This window comes from Monodon monoceros, unplaced genomic scaffold, assembly GCF_005190385.1.
Source record: "Monodon monoceros isolate NGI ecotype Baffin Bay Population unplaced genomic scaffold, NGI_Narwhal_1 Super_Scaffold_20, whole genome shotgun sequence".
In the NCBI taxonomy this organism is placed as follows: Eukaryota; Metazoa; Chordata; class Mammalia; order Artiodactyla; family Monodontidae; genus Monodon; species Monodon monoceros.
Window position 1 is genome coordinate 50,574,946 of NW_021703777.1, and position 17,874 is coordinate 50,592,819.

The following is a 17,874-nucleotide window of genomic DNA, read 5'->3' on the forward strand; positions in this document are numbered from 1 at the left end:
AGAAACACTAAATGATACATATCTATTAGCTAAGTAGCCTATAAAGTAGATGGATAGGAAAAATAATAATACATGTTTAACTCAAAAAAGAAACAGGAAAACAAAAACACAGGTAACAAATAGAGAACAAAAAGCAAACGGGTGTACTTAAACCCAATCATACCAATAATTACACCAAATTTATATAGACTAAACATTTCAATTAAAAGACAAATGTTGAGGCTGGATAAAAAACAAGAACCAACTATATGCTGTTTATAAGACACACACTTTAAATATAAAGACAAACTGAAAGAAAAGGATGCTAAAGATATATTATGTAAACACTAATCAGAAGAAGCTTGCATGTCACCATTAATATTAGACAAAATAAGGTTCAAAATGAATTATATTGTTGGAGATAAATTAGGGTCATGTCATAATTATTAAAAGATCAGTTCCTCAAGAGCATATTAGTCCAAGATGTGTACATAAAATCAGAGCTTCAAAATATATGGAGAAAAAATTGACAGAAGCAGGCACAATAAATGAATCAACAATTGCGGTTTCAGACTTTCACTTTTATATTTAACTGACAAAATAGGGGAAATTTGAATGACACAATTAATCAAGTTGATCTAAGCGATATTTCTAGAACATGGGGATCAGCAACTTCAGAATATATATTGTTTTTAAAGTGCACAGGAAATAGTCACCAAGACAGACCAAAGTCTGAGCCATTGACTAGGATCAATAACTTTCAAAGGAATAAAATGGTATAAAATATGTTCTCATATGATACAGAATATGATTTAAATGGGTTTAATTACAAATCATTAACAATAACGTATGTTCAAAATCCCCAAGCATTTAGAGATTTATCAACATATTTCTCTCTAACTCATGAGTTAAAAAGGAGGGCAATAATAAGAAAGAACTTTTTGGCTTTACAATGTTTATATAAAAAGAGAAGAAATGTTTAGAATCAATGATCTAAGCCAGGGGTTGGCAAATTATAGGCTAAGGGTCAAATCTGGCCCATGTCTGTTATTTTTGTAAATAAAGTTTTATTGGAAGACAGCCATATCCATTCTTTGACATATTATCTATGGCTGCTTTCACCCTACAATGTATGAGTTGGGTAGTTGCAACACACTGTTTGGACCACAAAGCCAAAAATATTTACTATCTGGCCCTTTCAAAAAAAAGTTCACTGACACCTGTTACAAGCGTTTGTCTTAAGAAGCAAATAGAATAAAGAAAATAAGAAGAAACAAAAATCAATTAAATAAAAACTGAGCAAACAAAAATTTCAATGAAGTCAAAACATTTTTTTAAATTTAGTACAGAACTGATGAACTCCTAACTAGATAGATAAATAAAAAAGAAGAGGAAGTAGAGATTATGGAAAGAGACCATAACTACAGATTTGACAGACATTCAAAGGAAAATAAAGTTGCCTGATTAACATCTACATGCCTATTAATTTGACAACTTAGAGAAATGGACAAGTTGTTTGAAAGACATACTTGCTAAAACTACATAAGAAATTAAGCATTGAGGCAATCCTATATTTAATAAAATAATTATAATGAAAAATATTCCCCCAAAGAATGCTCTAGTTTCAAATGGTTTCACCAGTGAGGTCTGTCAAACATTTAAAGAAGAAATAATACCAGTAATACACAAACTCTCTTAAAATATAGATAAATAGAACATTTCCCAACTCATTTTATGAAACCAAACCCCAATATAAAACTGTCAGGGACATTATGAGAAAAGAAAATTGTTGACTAATAGTGTTCACAAACACAGATGCAAAAATCATTCTTGGAATATTAGTGAATAAGATACAGCAATATTTTTAAAAGATACCACATTATAACAAATTAACATTTTTTTTCCAGGAGTGAAAGGTTGATTGAACATTTAAAAGTGAAACAATGTAATTTACTACATTAACCAAGTCAAAGGGAAAATTCATATTTTTATTTCAGTAAATGCAGAGAAGTCATTTAACAAAAGTCAACACTCATTCATAATAAAAATTCTCATCAAACTAGGATTTCTCACCAAAAGGGGATTTCCACAATCCTTAAAGGTAATTTATGGGAAATGTTCAGCTGACATCATACTTAATTGTGAAATAATGAATGCTTTCCTCCTAATAACAGTAACAATGCAAGTATATACACTTTTATTCTTTCTAATCACCATTACACTGGATACCCTAGTCAGAGTAACAAAGTGAGGAAAGGAATTAAAAATGTACAGAGTAATAGAAACAAGTGACATTATTTTTATTTCCAGAAAACCTGTTTGTTTTTTGGTTTTTTTTTTTTGGTGGAAAATAATATGGAACCTACAAAGCAACTGTGGAAACTGATAAGTGTATTTAGCAAGATCATAGCATACAAGTTCAATGTACAAAAATCAACTGCAACTCTTAGAGGAAAACATAGGAAGAACACTCTGACATAAATCACAGCAAGATCTTTTTTGATCCACCTCCTAGAGCAATGGAAATAAAAACAAAAATAAACAAATGGGACCTAATGAAACTTAAAAGCTTTTGCAAAGCAAAGGAAACTACAAGCAAGATGAAAAGACAACCCTCAGAATGGTAAAAAATATTTGCAAATGAATCAACAGACAAAGGATTAATCTCCAAAATATATAAACAGCTCATGCTGCTCAATATTAAATAAACAAACAACCCAATCAAAAAATGGGCAGAAAACCTAAACAAACATTTCTCCAAAGAGGTCATAGAGATGGCCAAGAAGCACATGAAAAGCTGCTCAACGTCACTAATTATTAGAGAAATGCAAATCAAAACTACAATGAGGTATCACCTCACACCAGTTAGAATGGGCATCATCAGAAAATCTAGAAACAACAAATGCTGGAGAGGGTGTGGAGAAAAGGGAACCCTCTTGCACTGCTGGTGGGAATGTAAATTGATACAGCCACTATGGAGAAGAGTATGGAGGTTCCATAGAAAACTAAAAATAGAACTACCATATGATCCAGCAATCCCACTACTGGGCATATACCCAGAGAAAACCATAATTCAAAAAGACACATGTACCCCAATGTTCATTGCAGCACTATTTACAGTAGCCAGGTCATGGAAGCAACCTAAATGCCTATCAACAGACAAATGGATAAAGAAGATGTGGTACATATATACAATGGAATATTACTCAGCCATAAAAAGGAATGAAATTGGGTCATTTGTAGAGATGTGGTTGCATCTAGAGACTGTCATACAGAGTGAAGTAAGTCAGAAAGAGAAAAACAGATATAGCATATTAACACATATATGTGGAACCTAGAAAAATGGTACAGATGAACCAGTTTGCAGGGCAGAAATTGAGACACAGATGTAGAGAAGAAATGTATGGACACCAAGGGGGGAAAGCAGTAGTGGGTGGGGGTGGTGGTGTGATGAATTGGGAGATTGGGATTGACATGTATACACTGATGTGTATAAAATGGATGACTAATAAGAACCTGCTATATATATTAAAAAAATATCAATTGTCTTTCTATATGCTAAAAATAGAAAATAAAATTTAAAAACATAAAAATATTTAGAAAAATAATTAACAAATAGTGCAAGACCTCTACACTGAGAACCACAGAACGTTTCAGAGATAAATATAAAAATTTATATAAAATATAAATTTACTATCTGGCCATTTTTTTTGAAAGAGCCAGATAGTAAATATTTTTGGTTTTGTGATCCAAACAGTCTGTTGCAACTACCCAACTCATACATTGTAGGGTGAAAACAGCCATAGATAATATGTCAGAGAATGGATATGGCTCTCTTCCAATAAAACTTTATTTACAAAAAAACAGACATGGGCCAGATTTGACCCTTAGCCTATAATTTGCCAACCCCTGGCTTAGATCATTGATTCTAAACATTTCTTCTATTTTTATATAAGCATTTTAAAGCCAAAAATTCTTTCTTATTATTGCCTGAATAAGTATATACCATGTTCATGAACTGGAATACTAAATATGGTTAAGATGCCAAGTATTTCCGGTTTGGTCTTGAGATTCAACACTATCCATTAAAACTTAGCAGGGTAGAAATTGACAATCCACTTCTAAAATTTATATGGAAATGCAAAAGACATAAAGTTATAGTAATAAAGACTGTTTAGTGTTGATGCAAAGACAGAAAAGCAGTTAAATGGAATAAAATAGTCAAAAATAGATGCAGATACATAAAGTCTATTGATTTTCAATAAAGATACAAAGGCAATTCAGTAAGGAAAGGATAACCTTTTAAACAAATTATCCTGGAATGATTAGGTATCTTTATGGAAAGAATTATCCTTGACCCCTATCTTCACACTCTACACAAAAATCAATGACTATAGATTTAAATGTAAAAGCTAAACCATTAAAAATTCTGTAAGAAAACATAGGAGAATATATTCATTACTTTGGGGTAGGTGAAGACTTCTTTATTAGCACACGAGACACTAACCTTCAAAAAACTGACATTTAACTACACCAAAAAAAAAAAAATTGCAATCCTCAAAAACCACGCTAAGAAATGAATGAAAAGACAAGCTACAGACTGGAAAAAGTATTCACAAAAACATTTATTGGGCCAAGTATGTTATCTAGAATACGTAAAAATCTCTTACAAATCAATCATAAGAATATGATTGAAAAATTGTTTCAAAAAATAGGGCTTCCCTGGTGGCGCAGTGGTTGAGAGTCCTCCTGCCGATGCAGGGGACACGGGTTCATGCCCCGGTCTGGGAAGATCCCACATGCCGCGGAGTGGCTAGGCCCATGAGCCATGGCCGCTGAGCCTGCGTGTCCAGAGCCTGTGCTCCGCAACTGGAGAGGCCTGCGTACCGCAAAAAAATAAAAATAAAAAAAGGTATACTAATTGTCAGTAAGCATAGAAAAACAACTTATTGTTAGTCATCAGGGAAATGCAAATTAAAGCTGCAAAATATATAGTATATTAGAGTAGATATAGACTGAACTGTTTAATATATTAGGTTGAGGAACAGATTTAAGAGTCAGGGATAACTTATATATGTTTATTAAAGTCACAACAATAGAAATGTTCATCCAGTGGTTTCTGAGACAGAAGAGAGGGTGGAGGTCAAACTTTGTGAAGGTTAAGTTTGAAGGGATGTTTGATAGAAGAGGAACTCATGGAAATGACTTAAAAATACAGTTCTAAATGTTGGCCAGAAGGTGCAGGAATTAGAATTGTGACACATTGCTGACCAGAGTATAAAATGTTACAGCCACATTGGAAACTACTTAGCAGTTAGTTATAATAAACTTAACCTATGATTTATCTCCACTTTGTGGTATTTACTCAAGAGAAATGAAAACATATGTTTACAAAAGGACTTGTACAAGAATGTTCATAGCATTGTTATTCCTAATGGTAAATAATTAGAAACAACCCAAATGTTCTTCAATAGGAGAATAAATAAACTGTAGTATATTCATATAATGTAACATACAATTTAAGCAATAATGTGAATGAATCACAAAAGCATTATACTGAGTGAAGGAAGCTGCCACAAAAGAACACAGTGTATAAAGTAATAAAATAATTTTAAAAAATTAAAAAAAGAAAGAAAGAAAGAAAAGAGAAACCAAATGGAAAAAAAACAAATCTGCCAATGATAACAAGTGCTAAAAACTATACTAAAAACAACAACAACAACAACAATTTGAACATACAAAACAAAACAAAACAAACAAACAAAAGAATACATAGTGTGTGATTTAATTTATATAAAGTTCCAAAACAAGCAAAATTAATACATGGTGATAGAAATTTTATTTTTGAAAGTAGTAGCTTGGCATGAGAATGGGGAGACTAGATTGACCAGAAAAGAGAAGGAAGGTGGAGTGGTGGAAATGTTCTGCAACTTGATAGGAGTGATAGTTACAAAGTATACACATTTATATGTATATGTATGCACATGTGTATATGTAAATCGAACTCATCAAACTTAAACTATACATTTAAAAGTATGGCAAGACTATGATGATGGATTGGTTGTGTAAGCAGTATTGGAGGTGAGAACACACATGGGTTCTGTACATCAGTCTTGAACTAATGCTGTTATAATATATTTAGATAGGAAGCAGCCAGTGGAGTAGGTTGGTAGGGAAAGTTTTGAGGCTAAAATGTGGATTATCAACTATAAGCAATGTTGATTCTAGAGAAATTATTCTACATAAAGTTTTTCTGGTTAGATCTGTTCAAAATTGAACTGTTTTTTCTGCTTTGCCTTTCTTACACTGGCCTGGGATGGAGAGATTTGGATGCCAGGGTTAAAACAAACAGACACATAAAACATAGTTCTTTGCATGTATCTTGGCGATATTTCCATTAACTGTACACTCTTGTCTTCCTAACCTTAGTAACAAAAATGATAGAGTTTAAAGCTCTTCTATAAAGTAGTCTGAAAATATAGAATATTTCACTGATAGTGATTATAATATTCATGTTTTCAAACATAGTTGTTGCTCAAGAATACCTTACTAAGACTTCACATCTTCCTGAAACAGATTGGATACTGAACAGTCTGAGATTCAGAAAGTTTTTAAACTGAGTCACTAAATTGGATTTTTAAAAACCATCCAGAGTAATAAGGTCCTTTTAATATTGCAAAGAATAAAGAAATAAATTTGGCATGCTTAGCTTAATATTAATGTTTTTATCAAAATATTTATTCTTGAAGGAACTTCTCAATGTTTATCTTTGCATTATTTTATTTATGTAGAACTTATCTATTTTATGCTTTTATATGTTAATATTGTGTTTATATAACTTGTGTAATTTTCAAAGCATTTTTTATTGTAACCCCTAATACTGCCAAGTTTTTGACGATTATAGCATGATGCTTTGAGCTTTGTGGTTTTCCCTGAGTTCTGTTTCTCTTCACTGTACCTTCAAATAGAAGAGCTATGTTGTGCTCATTTCTCTTCTTTAGTCTCTGACCATCCCCTTTCTCCTCCTCTTTAAAAAGAGAAGTGGAATACTTGCTATGTTCCAGAATGTTTTCTAAACATTCAGCATGAATTACCATGTTCCTAAGTGCCGGACGTGCGTTTTAACAGACATCTCGTTGTTTGACTCCCCATGTCATGTCCAACATTAAGAGGTCTGTCAATTACTCAGATTTACTTTCAACTCACCAATTTAGGGGAAAAAAGGACAATGTATAAGATGAAGGTAGAATAGGTGATTATTGGGTTACTATTCTATAGGGTAAGTAACATATTCCAGAGTCATAACATTACTAAATGCTGGAAAAAGATATGATTCTAGGAATTGTGATCAACTTTAAAGTAAAATATTAACCAAATTTGCTTGAAACCACCTAATACATGTTCATTCATTTATTTATTCACTCATTCATTCATTTTCCTTTTCATACAAATAGTTTCACACACAGTTTCACGCACATCAATACACATCTACATACAAATACGTGAAGTATATTGAATGTCAATTTTTTTTTCTCAGAATTTCAGCTGAAAGTTCAAAGCTGAGAAAATAACTAAGAAGTACTTCCATAATCACGAATAAAGGGAGAAAATTAACATTTTCTGAGTACAGTTGACTCTTGAACAAAGTGGGAGTTAGGAACACCGACCCGCACACAGTCAAAAATCCATATATAGGGGCTTCCCTGGTGGCGCAGTGGTTGAGAGTCCGCCTGCCGATTCAGGGGACACGGGTTCGTACCCCGGTCCGGGAGGATCCCACATGCCGCGGAGCGGCTGGGCCCATGAGCCATGGCCGCTGAGCCTGCACGTCCGGAGCCTGTGCTCCGCAACGGGAGAGGCCACAACGGTGAGAGGCCCACGTATCAAAAAAATAAATAAATAAAAATTAAAAACCCATGTATAAATTTACAGCCGGCACTCCACATATGTGGTTCCTCATCCGAGGATTCAACCAACTGCAGATCGTATAGTATGGTTGGAGGTATTTATTGAAAAAAATCCGCTTATAACTGTATCCTTGCAGTTCAAACCTGTGTTGCTCAAGGGACAGCCATACTTCATATGAGCCAGATATCTTACATGTGTTATTTCACGTAGTCCTTTTAGAAAGTTTGAAAAGGTAAATATTGTTATCTCTGTTTTACACCAGAAAACTGAGACTCAGGTTAGGTGACTTGCTGAAGGTTGAAAGCCATATTGAAAGCCACATCTGATGAAATCCAGAATCTATGCCCTATTTTGTACTAGATGTTGCTTCTCCAAACCAGTATACATCTTCTTGAGGAGCTATCCTTTTGGGTGATGACAGCCATCTCTCCGTGTATCTGTGTCATATTGGGAGTGTGTACTTAATGACATCTGTCACCAAATAATTTTGATTTTAATAGGGGGTGCATCAGAAGGAATCTAGCTGAAGGGACCTGGGAGGAATAATGAGATGATATGTCAAAGTTAAGTACATACTTTAGTTCATTAATGTCAGTCACCACACTCGTAAATCCAATGACAGGATGTGTTTATTCTCATTGATGCCACCATTTTCCAGAGCCTTCCTTTATTAATGCAATTATACAATTGATTCAGCAATTGATATTTGCTTTATTCTCATTGTTGTTACTTTCCAGATTATGCAATGATAGGATATTTGAAAAGAAATACAATTTTGTAATGCTAAAGCTAAGGCTTATTAAGTGATTGCATTACTTTTCTGTGACATTTAAAGTGTATAATACTATTTATAAGTAAAATGTTCAGGAGAAGAGTCAAAATATTTTATATTTTTCAAAGACCTGATATTAACATTGAGGAAGTAAATAGCCTAAAATCATATCCAAGGCACTGCCACATCTTTTCTTTGAAAAATAAAATAAAAGAACATTTTAATACCATTAGACTGTCTTCTGTAAAATTTCCTAGATATTTTCTAAATTGCTTAAAAAGAAATAAAATACTTTTCTGGCATTGGTGCAGAAGGTCACACTCTACTGAAATCCCTTTAGTATTTCTGATTAAAAAGCTTGAAACTTGCATTGAATGAAATGTTACATTACAGAAGAGACTTCTAAAGAGCTGCTCACATTATTCACTTCTGGCTGTAATTTTATAGACTTTTTTTTTAAATCTGAAGAATGTTAAGTATTCATTTTCACAGAAGGAGAAATCAGAAGAGACTCATAGGCAGCAGGGAGGAGGTTTCAAAAATCTTTGCCTTTTACTTTTCCATTTCAGGCCAAATTGTTAGCTGCTTTTTTTTCTAATTTTTTTTTTGTTTGCTTTTCAGTGTGTCTTTTTTACTTCTTGGAGTCATCCCAACCTGCCCTTCTATCAAATACCCACTACCTTCATAGCCAACCAAGCCCATTAGGACAGGTAATTAATTAAAGTTATATGTAAAATAAAAATCATGGAATTTTAAATTCCCATGTGATTGTACAAATGTTTTATCACTTTGATACTCTATTTCATTCCAAACTAATACAGATGTATTGGCATTATTACAACTTTTAGCTTGCAAAGTGAAGTGTTGATTTGGGAGAACTGACTTTGTACATAGTATCTGTTGAATGTCTTTTACATGGACCTAGTATATTTACTATTTGTGCTTTCAGAGTTTATGCCAAGTTTATGGCATAGGCAGACATGATCCTCAAAAATTTATTTTGATTTTTAAAAAATTGCTAAAGCCTCTTAATTATTATTAGCTTTGTATTTTTTTATTTTGTTGTACACCTTTTCATTAGTTCTCCTTACAATTTTTTTCTTTTAATTTACAACATGTCACGGTACTTAAGGCATGTCTCTTGGCAAATACCTACCCCAAACTCTGAATGATTAGGATAATATCTTATGGTTCCTTTAGGCTATTGGTCTTGGCCTAGTGAAAAAAGGATACGCATAAGAAGCTCTTATTAAATCAAAATTAAATTATATTCTGATTAATTGATTATCCGTAAGCAATTATTGGTCTTCCTATTCAAGGTTAAGACCATATATTCTACTATATCTTAACTGTCATTATTTCCAAGACCAAGTCCTATAAATTAAGCACTAACTTTATACTTTCAATTAGACATCAATTTCTTACATAAAATGAATCTTTGATTACTCTACCTTCTTTTCCATGAGTTCTGGGGTAATAGTTGGGTCAATAGCAGAAGTAAAAAAATTTGTTGTGCTGGGTTTTTGTGAAGTTGAAGGAATGAAAATTCCTGCATTGGCGTGCTTAAAATTTATCTTTTTTTTTTGTAAATATGGTGACACTCCTCCTGCTGGCTATAAGGGTGACAAAAAAAAGTGGTTACAGGTTCAAGGACAAGGTCAAAATTGGGAAGAATATAAAGCAATAGGATTGAGATGCAAAGCAAGGATTTTATTTGAGAAGTAAATACCTTTATTAATTTTCTAGATTATAATCTATCCTTTAGAAAGACTATAAATATATGCCAGCAAACATGGAGGTGTCTTAATACCTGACTTTAAATGAGTGTACCCAAGGAGAGTATCTGGCATGTAGTAGCGCTCAATAAATATTTGATGAACTGAGTGAATTGAATCTTGCTTGGAAAACAATTACGGGGGAAGAAGTAATAATTGTGTGGAATAATAACATTTTCATTAAAATGAACAGTACTGCAGGGACCTGTAGGTTGTCAGTTGCTTATTTACAGTAGCTAGCAAAGTGTGGTAAGGAAACTTACCATCACAGCAATTTCAGGAGCTGTGCCTAGGAAGGGATCAAAGGCTGGTTGCTGCTGTCCTCTCGGCATAACCTGAAAAATTGCAAAGTTTAAAAAAGTCTAAATTATTAATCGATAAAATATGTTGTTTTGCACCCAAGGCAGTTAAACCCTTCCCAACTTCTTCAATTAGTTTCTTAAAAACGAACAAAATAATTTAGATTTGAGAAAGAGAAAAGCAGCTCCTGACACTGAGAAAATGGACTGACACAATAGCTCTGCTGCAGTGTTTTCAGGAGCTGTCCTGACATTCTATTCTGGATGTTCATGTTCTCCTATTGTACATTAACAATTCTACAGAACACCAACATCAGACAGGTCGCCTCTGAGCATGATGAAGTACAATCAAAACAACACCACTTTGTAATCTTGTCCAAAGCAAGGTCCCTGTGCAAGGCATGAAATACCAGGCATCCTTAGGTCCTGGCTAATCTGAATAATTCCTGTTTCTTTACCAGTCATAGCCTTTGCCTCTCTCTATTGCCTTCTAGGTAAGAATTGGAAAGTTACCCAATCACAGAACAACCCCACTACTTGAGAACACCCAAACCAAGGTGAACCATCACTCCTTTAACTCTTCCCCAAATCACCTGACACAAGGCCAGGCCCTGTAAGAAATCATTCCAACACCTTCCTGTTAAGACACCCCACAGTTCTCCATGGTGTGTGTTCTCCCCTGTTACAATGAGTGGATAAATCCAATTTTGTCCAACTAGGGGTGTGGTCCTGGTGGTTTTTGACTAAAGGGCACTGATAGATTCAATAGTTTGTGAAGTAAGTAGTTCCAAAAGTTAGTTCCTTTTTTTTTTTTTTTTTTTTTAGTGAAAGGTATACATTTACTTACAGGTTCTGCTTGTTGTTGAATATATCCAAGTTCAGTATAGAATGACATCTGTCAGAATTTAGAAAAATGCATTAGGTTTGCTCTGATGATTTTTGTCATAATGTGGTGGTAAATGATTACTGAAATATATATATATATATATATATATATATATCTTATACTATAGTAAAGACTTTTTTGAAAGTTTGTATGTCCTAGGTGGTAAAAATTATTGTTAAATTACCAAGCATCCTTTTACCACCATATCATTTCTAGGTTAAAACTCTCCCTTTCTCTTTAAGTTAATATGACTTAATTGGAAGTACTACTACCAGCCATTTAAAGCATAATTTCCAGTTTTCTCTAATTGGTTAGGCAAGTTTTAAGTGATGATAAGTTTAAAAAAAACAAACTAATTTCCATTCTAATTAAAATCTAGTTATGTATGAGACACCTGAATTTATATTAGAATTCTACCAATTTATTGCAGGTCCACAAAACTCAAAATAATGTTACCTAATTTTACCTCAAGATCTGGTGATCATAAGTGCCTTTTATCATGGTAGCTATTTAAAAAAATAATAACCACATGTATATGAGAAAAGCGATGCTGGTAGATTTTTAAAAGTTAGAAAACTTCATTTTCCAATACGATTCAGATTTTGGCCTCTGATTCAGCTGAAGTCCATTCACTGACTTTGCTCTTTCAAAATTCAGCCTTGGAGTATATTTCCAAATTAGTGACATGTTAAAAGAAAGCACTATATCCTTTTATGACCACCAGTTCAAGCTGTTGAGTTTTTGCACTAAGTATAATCAGATATTCTCTTCTCTGAAAATTTACCTTATCTTCTTTATTCTCAGGTGGAACTAGTCAAACTAAAATCAAACACTTGTAGTACCTGCTCCTCAAACAGCAGCTGTCCGGTTTGCGGAGGTGACTGTGCGACTGTTTGTTGAGGCTGGTCCCAGGGTAGGAGCATGTAAACTGGGTAGTACAGAAGCATCTATTTGTAAACAGAAAAGTATAGAAGAGCTTCCTTTAGTGCAAGACTTAAAAAAAAATACCCTCTAATATCAATATTGTATTAAAGCTGATTTGTATTTAGCAATTTTATGAACAAAAGGACACATGAAGCAGTCCTTCCCAAACTTTAGAGTAAACTTGTATTGCAAGTGACACTGGACTTTGTTTCAATGTTGCTTGGTCAGACACATTAGGAAGTAGTGAATTCAACTAATAACAGGCTTTTTTAACAGGGCACCTTGGACTTTATATATAAATTACTTTGCAAATATCTAAGAAGACAGCCTGTGCAGCATTTTCCATTTATTTTTTTGAAACTATATATTCTGCAGAACATGGTATTAGAAATTCTACCATAATGAATGAATTCTCAGGAATGTATTTCCTTTAATAATTGCCATTTTATTAAAACAGTCCATAACTATTGTAGAATACTTCAAAAATCCAGAAATAGACAAGGAACAAATAAAATCACCTGCAATTTCACCACCCACATTATCATGTATTAGCTTGCACTTATGTCTGTATATGCATATGTGTTTATAGAAAATGAGGATCATTGTACATACATGGGGTTTTGTGTGCTATTTTCTTTCCTTGTATAATTAAATGAGACCTTATTGGATATAAGAACTAAAAAAATGATAACTGTGGTTTGAGAAGAGGTATATTTTGTACAGTTGTTCTTCACCCTGGCTAACGATCAAAAACACTAATTGAACATTTTAACAGATAATCAGTTTTGACCTACTCATGGGGTTTTTATTCATTAGGTGTGAAGCAGGGTCCAGGCATTTGTAATTTTCAAAATCATCACCAGAGATTCTAATGCAAAGCCAGGTTGGAGAGCCACTGGTTAGGTGGTTAAAGGAAGGGTGAAGAATTATATTCTAACTCAGCTATTTATTTTCATCAAGATTGGGAACTTAATCTCATAAAGACGTAGTTTCTTGATCCTTAAAATGAAGTAATTCCACTTGTCAGGTATCTAACTCTCTAAATGCCGTGGCATGGAATGAGATAATGTCTAGAGGTAACTTTTGTTTTATAATAGGGGTGGACAAAATTACATAATTATGATTACACTAAAGCCAAGTGATGTAATGTTTTACAAAATGGTCAATATTCTGCTGGTGAATAATATAATTTATCCATATCCCTATTTCTTTGAGCCCAGGATATTATAAAATTGACTACCCAAACATTAAGAGGGTTTTCTATATCACTTTAACGATTCTACTAGTTTGCATTCATTTTTTTAAAGATTCTGTTATTTAATGGAAATCACCACCATTTGACTGTAATATTGGAGTTAAACTGAAAATATTTTGAGCATAACTCAGAAAAACTCTCTCTCTGTATCATATGGTATTTTATCAGATTAATGCATCTTTCTCTGAACCAAAATTTAGGGTTGGGCAAAGTCAGCCCATGGTATTTCTCCAGAGTTGTTACCAAATGCCAGCATTCTAGGTGCAGAGAGGACACAACCTAAGGCTTAGTGAGCTCTTTAATTCCCAACAAAGTAATGTCCTGGAAACTCAGGGGTCCTGAAGAGTCTCGGCTGGTCTTTCTTTTGGAGCTCTTAAGTGAGCCTAATATTAACAAACTGTTACCAGCCCAGCAGTGGTGGTATCTAGATCGTGATAGCGCTGTACGTGTTTGTAGCCCTGCTGTAGGAATAAGAGCTACAAATATAGAAGAAGCATTCAATGGAGAGAGTATACAGCCATCTCTGTATAGGAGTGATGGCATTCCTTTCAATTACCTGTGCTAGCTCACGAGGCATTTTGAAGGAGAACACAGAGGGCATAACCTGCCAAAAAAGGAATTATAAAAAAGTTATACTTGACTTTTTAATTTAAAATTCCAGAGCTGTTTTCTTTAGACCTAGCCATATAAATGTATAATTTGTATTAGCAGACTTCTATGACGACAAAAAGTCATCTATTGTGTGTACCATCATTAAGGCAAATTGCCCTTTTTTTAAAGATGATATTTCCCTAGTTATCCTTTCCAAGACATGTTTTAACACTTTTGATTTGTCCTAGACTGCTGACTTAAATAGCATTTTTTATGGCAGAAATCAGAAAGATAAGGAATTACTTCCAGTGATGGTAGAAATATATTATGAGAAAGAATTCTTGCTCAATAACTCCTGTCTTATTTCAAAGCTGGTTCATATTCTTTTTCACATTCCATGTGCATTATCTCTCTTCTGGGTAACAAGATGGAAGAGGTCCTACTTACATTTTATTAGGGCCCTGTTTGGTCTGCAGTGGTGTTTGAGGCTGTGAGGGGTTCAGCTGTCCTGCCTGGGTTTCTTGGGCAAAACTGACCTGTCCTGGGAAGGGTATCTGATTTGGGACCTGTCCAGCAAACCGGTCAAGAGTTGATAAAGGGAATCGGGAGAGTCCTGGAATTTGAGCCCTGCTGCTGCTGTTGTAGAATCCCAGGGAAAGGAGGAATCCATGAATTAAATGGATCCTGGGAAGACACAAAAGAAAGGAAGCATTTCTCTTTCATTTCAAAAAGAATTTAAAATCACTCCTGAGCAAGAAGGAGACAAAATGTAAACATTTTCTATATTTCCATTGCTCCATTATAAAAAAGGGCAGATCCTGGCACATTGTGAGCCATGCAAGCAGCAGGAACAATGCTAAATCCCCAGTGCTCATAATGTGACATATGGGACAGAATGAGGTGGATAAAGGCTACAGTTTTTGCAGTTGCCAGACTGGTTTCAAACCTTCTTCTTTTTTTTTTAACCACTTAGCTGAATATGACCTTGTGTAAAATGGTTAATTTAAATATCTCAGTTATGAGACTTTGTGCCTGGCATATAACAAGTTCTCAATAAATAAATGTTCACCTGATTATAGTTTTTACTTTAGTCTTCAAACAAATGGTAGTTAGAATATATAGGACAAATTCATAACTTTAAAAATTAAGATTTTAGAATCAGAAAACATTTTGTTCTCATACCAAGTACCACAAGAAATGAGTGGTAGAAATGTATTCTTGAAATAATTTTTGAGGTAGGGGTACCTGAAGCCGTAGTGGCTGAAGCTGAGCATTATTAAGGTTCAGAAGTAACTAGAGAAGGAAAGATAATATGAAAACAAGATTACTACACATGGTAAAACTATTAAGAACGTTTACTACAAATATATCACAAGTCAGAGCTAGCTGATCATAATTTCCTGTTAGAGGTGAGATGTTTTCTTACTAAGCTTATAATAAATGACAGTGATTAGAGGTTAGGATTTAACTACCTCTCCCCTGCTGTATATGAGATTGCACAACTTTAGCCCATTCCAGTGGTTTAGTTAGTCATTTTATGCTCTTAAACACCTATTTACACCATATCAGGTGTTATTAGAACAAAAAGGTATACCAGAATCTGTCTCTACTTTTAAAGAATTTGCAATCAAACAAGGGAGGCAAAGTAATATTCTAGAAACAACTTGGTATACAAAACAAACAAACATTGGAAATGCATTTGGATATAAAGAGCTAGTGGGTAGAATTGCAGGATAAATCAACAGAAAGCTTTTTAATCTCTTCCCCACTGGGTTTCTATAAAACAAAGAAATAAAAAAATGGGGGACATTGTTTTAAGTATTTAAACTAACCTCATTGCTGTTGCTTGCAGACATAAGGCACTGTGGGATAAGCTAAACAAAAAAAACAAAAAACAGAAATGGTAAAAGAAGACTTGTTATGGGTTTCACACAATGATTTCAATTGTACCATGACATCACTTACTGGGGCTGATATTGTGGCTCCCAGTATCCCAAGAAGAATTATAGTTTTCATTTTCAGATGAAATATCTAGAAAATATGTTGTGAAGCTTAGGTTTAAAAAAGATTTTCTATGTAAAAATCATGATAACAGTAAATTAGCTGGTATTGTTCAATCAGAAGGAGAGTTGGCTGAATTTTACAGTATTTACTTATATATTAGGATTTAAAATAAAAAAGGTACATTTATAAATATCTGTAACAGAACTCATTCTTTTTCTCAGAGCAGCTTTTTATAAAAACAAAAATTATTTGCTTTTCCTTTTAGCTTGCCTCAAATAACTTATTTGGTGGCATGTGATGTAGTTGAATGAATTTATGAACAAGATGGCCTCATTCCCTGTGCTGTTCTACATTGTAGGTAGTGGGTCCTTTGGACCATGGGAGGCCCATGACTGGGGTCAATGAACTAGGTCTTTATTACGCAAACAATTTTATTGTCTATTTAATGTAGTGGTAAGAATACAACAATAAAGGTCTGATAGCAGTTCAGTACCAGGTAGTGTCTATTTAAAAGTCTAATAACATTAAAATAGATTAAAACTAAGTGACAGAGTCAAAAGTTTTCTAATTCAAGGAAATAGTTTATAAAATTAAGCTGTAATACTGATTTATAGTCTATCCCGTGGAAATATATTATTTCTTGTCCTCCAGGTTTGAAAACTCCGCCCTAGTTCAAATCATTGACCTACACAAGCATTTAGGGTGACTTTGGTAATTTACCCTACAGAGTTGACTGATTTGTGTTCTTAAAATTATGAAAGCAAAGATTTGATATCTTACCTCACTCTTTTACCTATGAAGAGAAATCTAGACTCATTCAAGGTCGGTGTCCTTTTTATCTTTTGGCTCTGCTGCTTGGAGCTTCTCTTAAATTTTAAAACCCCATCTTTAGAAGAGGAGGACCAATCAGTTTTCAAACGGACCAGTGATTCAGACAATGGCTTAGCTATTAACCCCTTTCCTAATCATTTAGGTGATATATGGATTCCCACAGTTTTAGTAATGTCATTAAATTATCCTCAGAAATGTTTCCCTGTGATCATTCCTGGCTTCTGCTTTGGTTATGACTAATTCTTCTAGAATAATAACTTTTCTCTGCTCCCTCTTTTACCCTCCTTAAAATGGATACCTTAATAGAGCAACTTTAAAAGACTTTATTCAAGGATTAATGGGTGATTATTTTTATTTTAAAAGTAAAATACAAAATTATTAGACATAAGGTGTGGGTCTAAAAGACAAAAATTCAAAACATCTTTAGGGGCAGTGAAGATTCTTTGTTTCTTCAGTGCTGGACTGAGTAAATATGAGCTAATTTCATTTCGGTTCAACCTTAAAAACACCAGTATATCTCCTTTTACCTAGGAATTAAATCCTTAAAATATTGCTAAATCTCTATGTGTCTATGACATATATTTCCAGGTGATCACGTTGCTTGGAATAAATAATTTAATAAATATGAAGCATGATGGCATACATTTTAA

General features: G+C 33.7%; 1 protein-coding gene across 1 annotated transcript; it reads right to left on the reverse strand.

The window, feature by feature from the left end:
* Nucleotides 1-9,844: 9,844 nt before the first annotated feature.
* Nucleotides 9,845-16,405, reverse strand: ODAM (odontogenic, ameloblast associated). The gene is given in 11 exon segments (XM_029234644.1): nucleotides 9,845-9,874; nucleotides 10,111-10,268; nucleotides 10,694-10,769; nucleotides 11,581-11,628; nucleotides 12,462-12,566; nucleotides 14,355-14,402; nucleotides 14,833-15,015; nucleotides 15,017-15,073; nucleotides 15,635-15,682; nucleotides 16,222-16,263; nucleotides 16,355-16,405. Coding segments are annotated over 11 exon segments (846 nt in total).
* Between the last annotated feature and the right edge of the window lie 1,469 nt (nucleotides 16,406-17,874).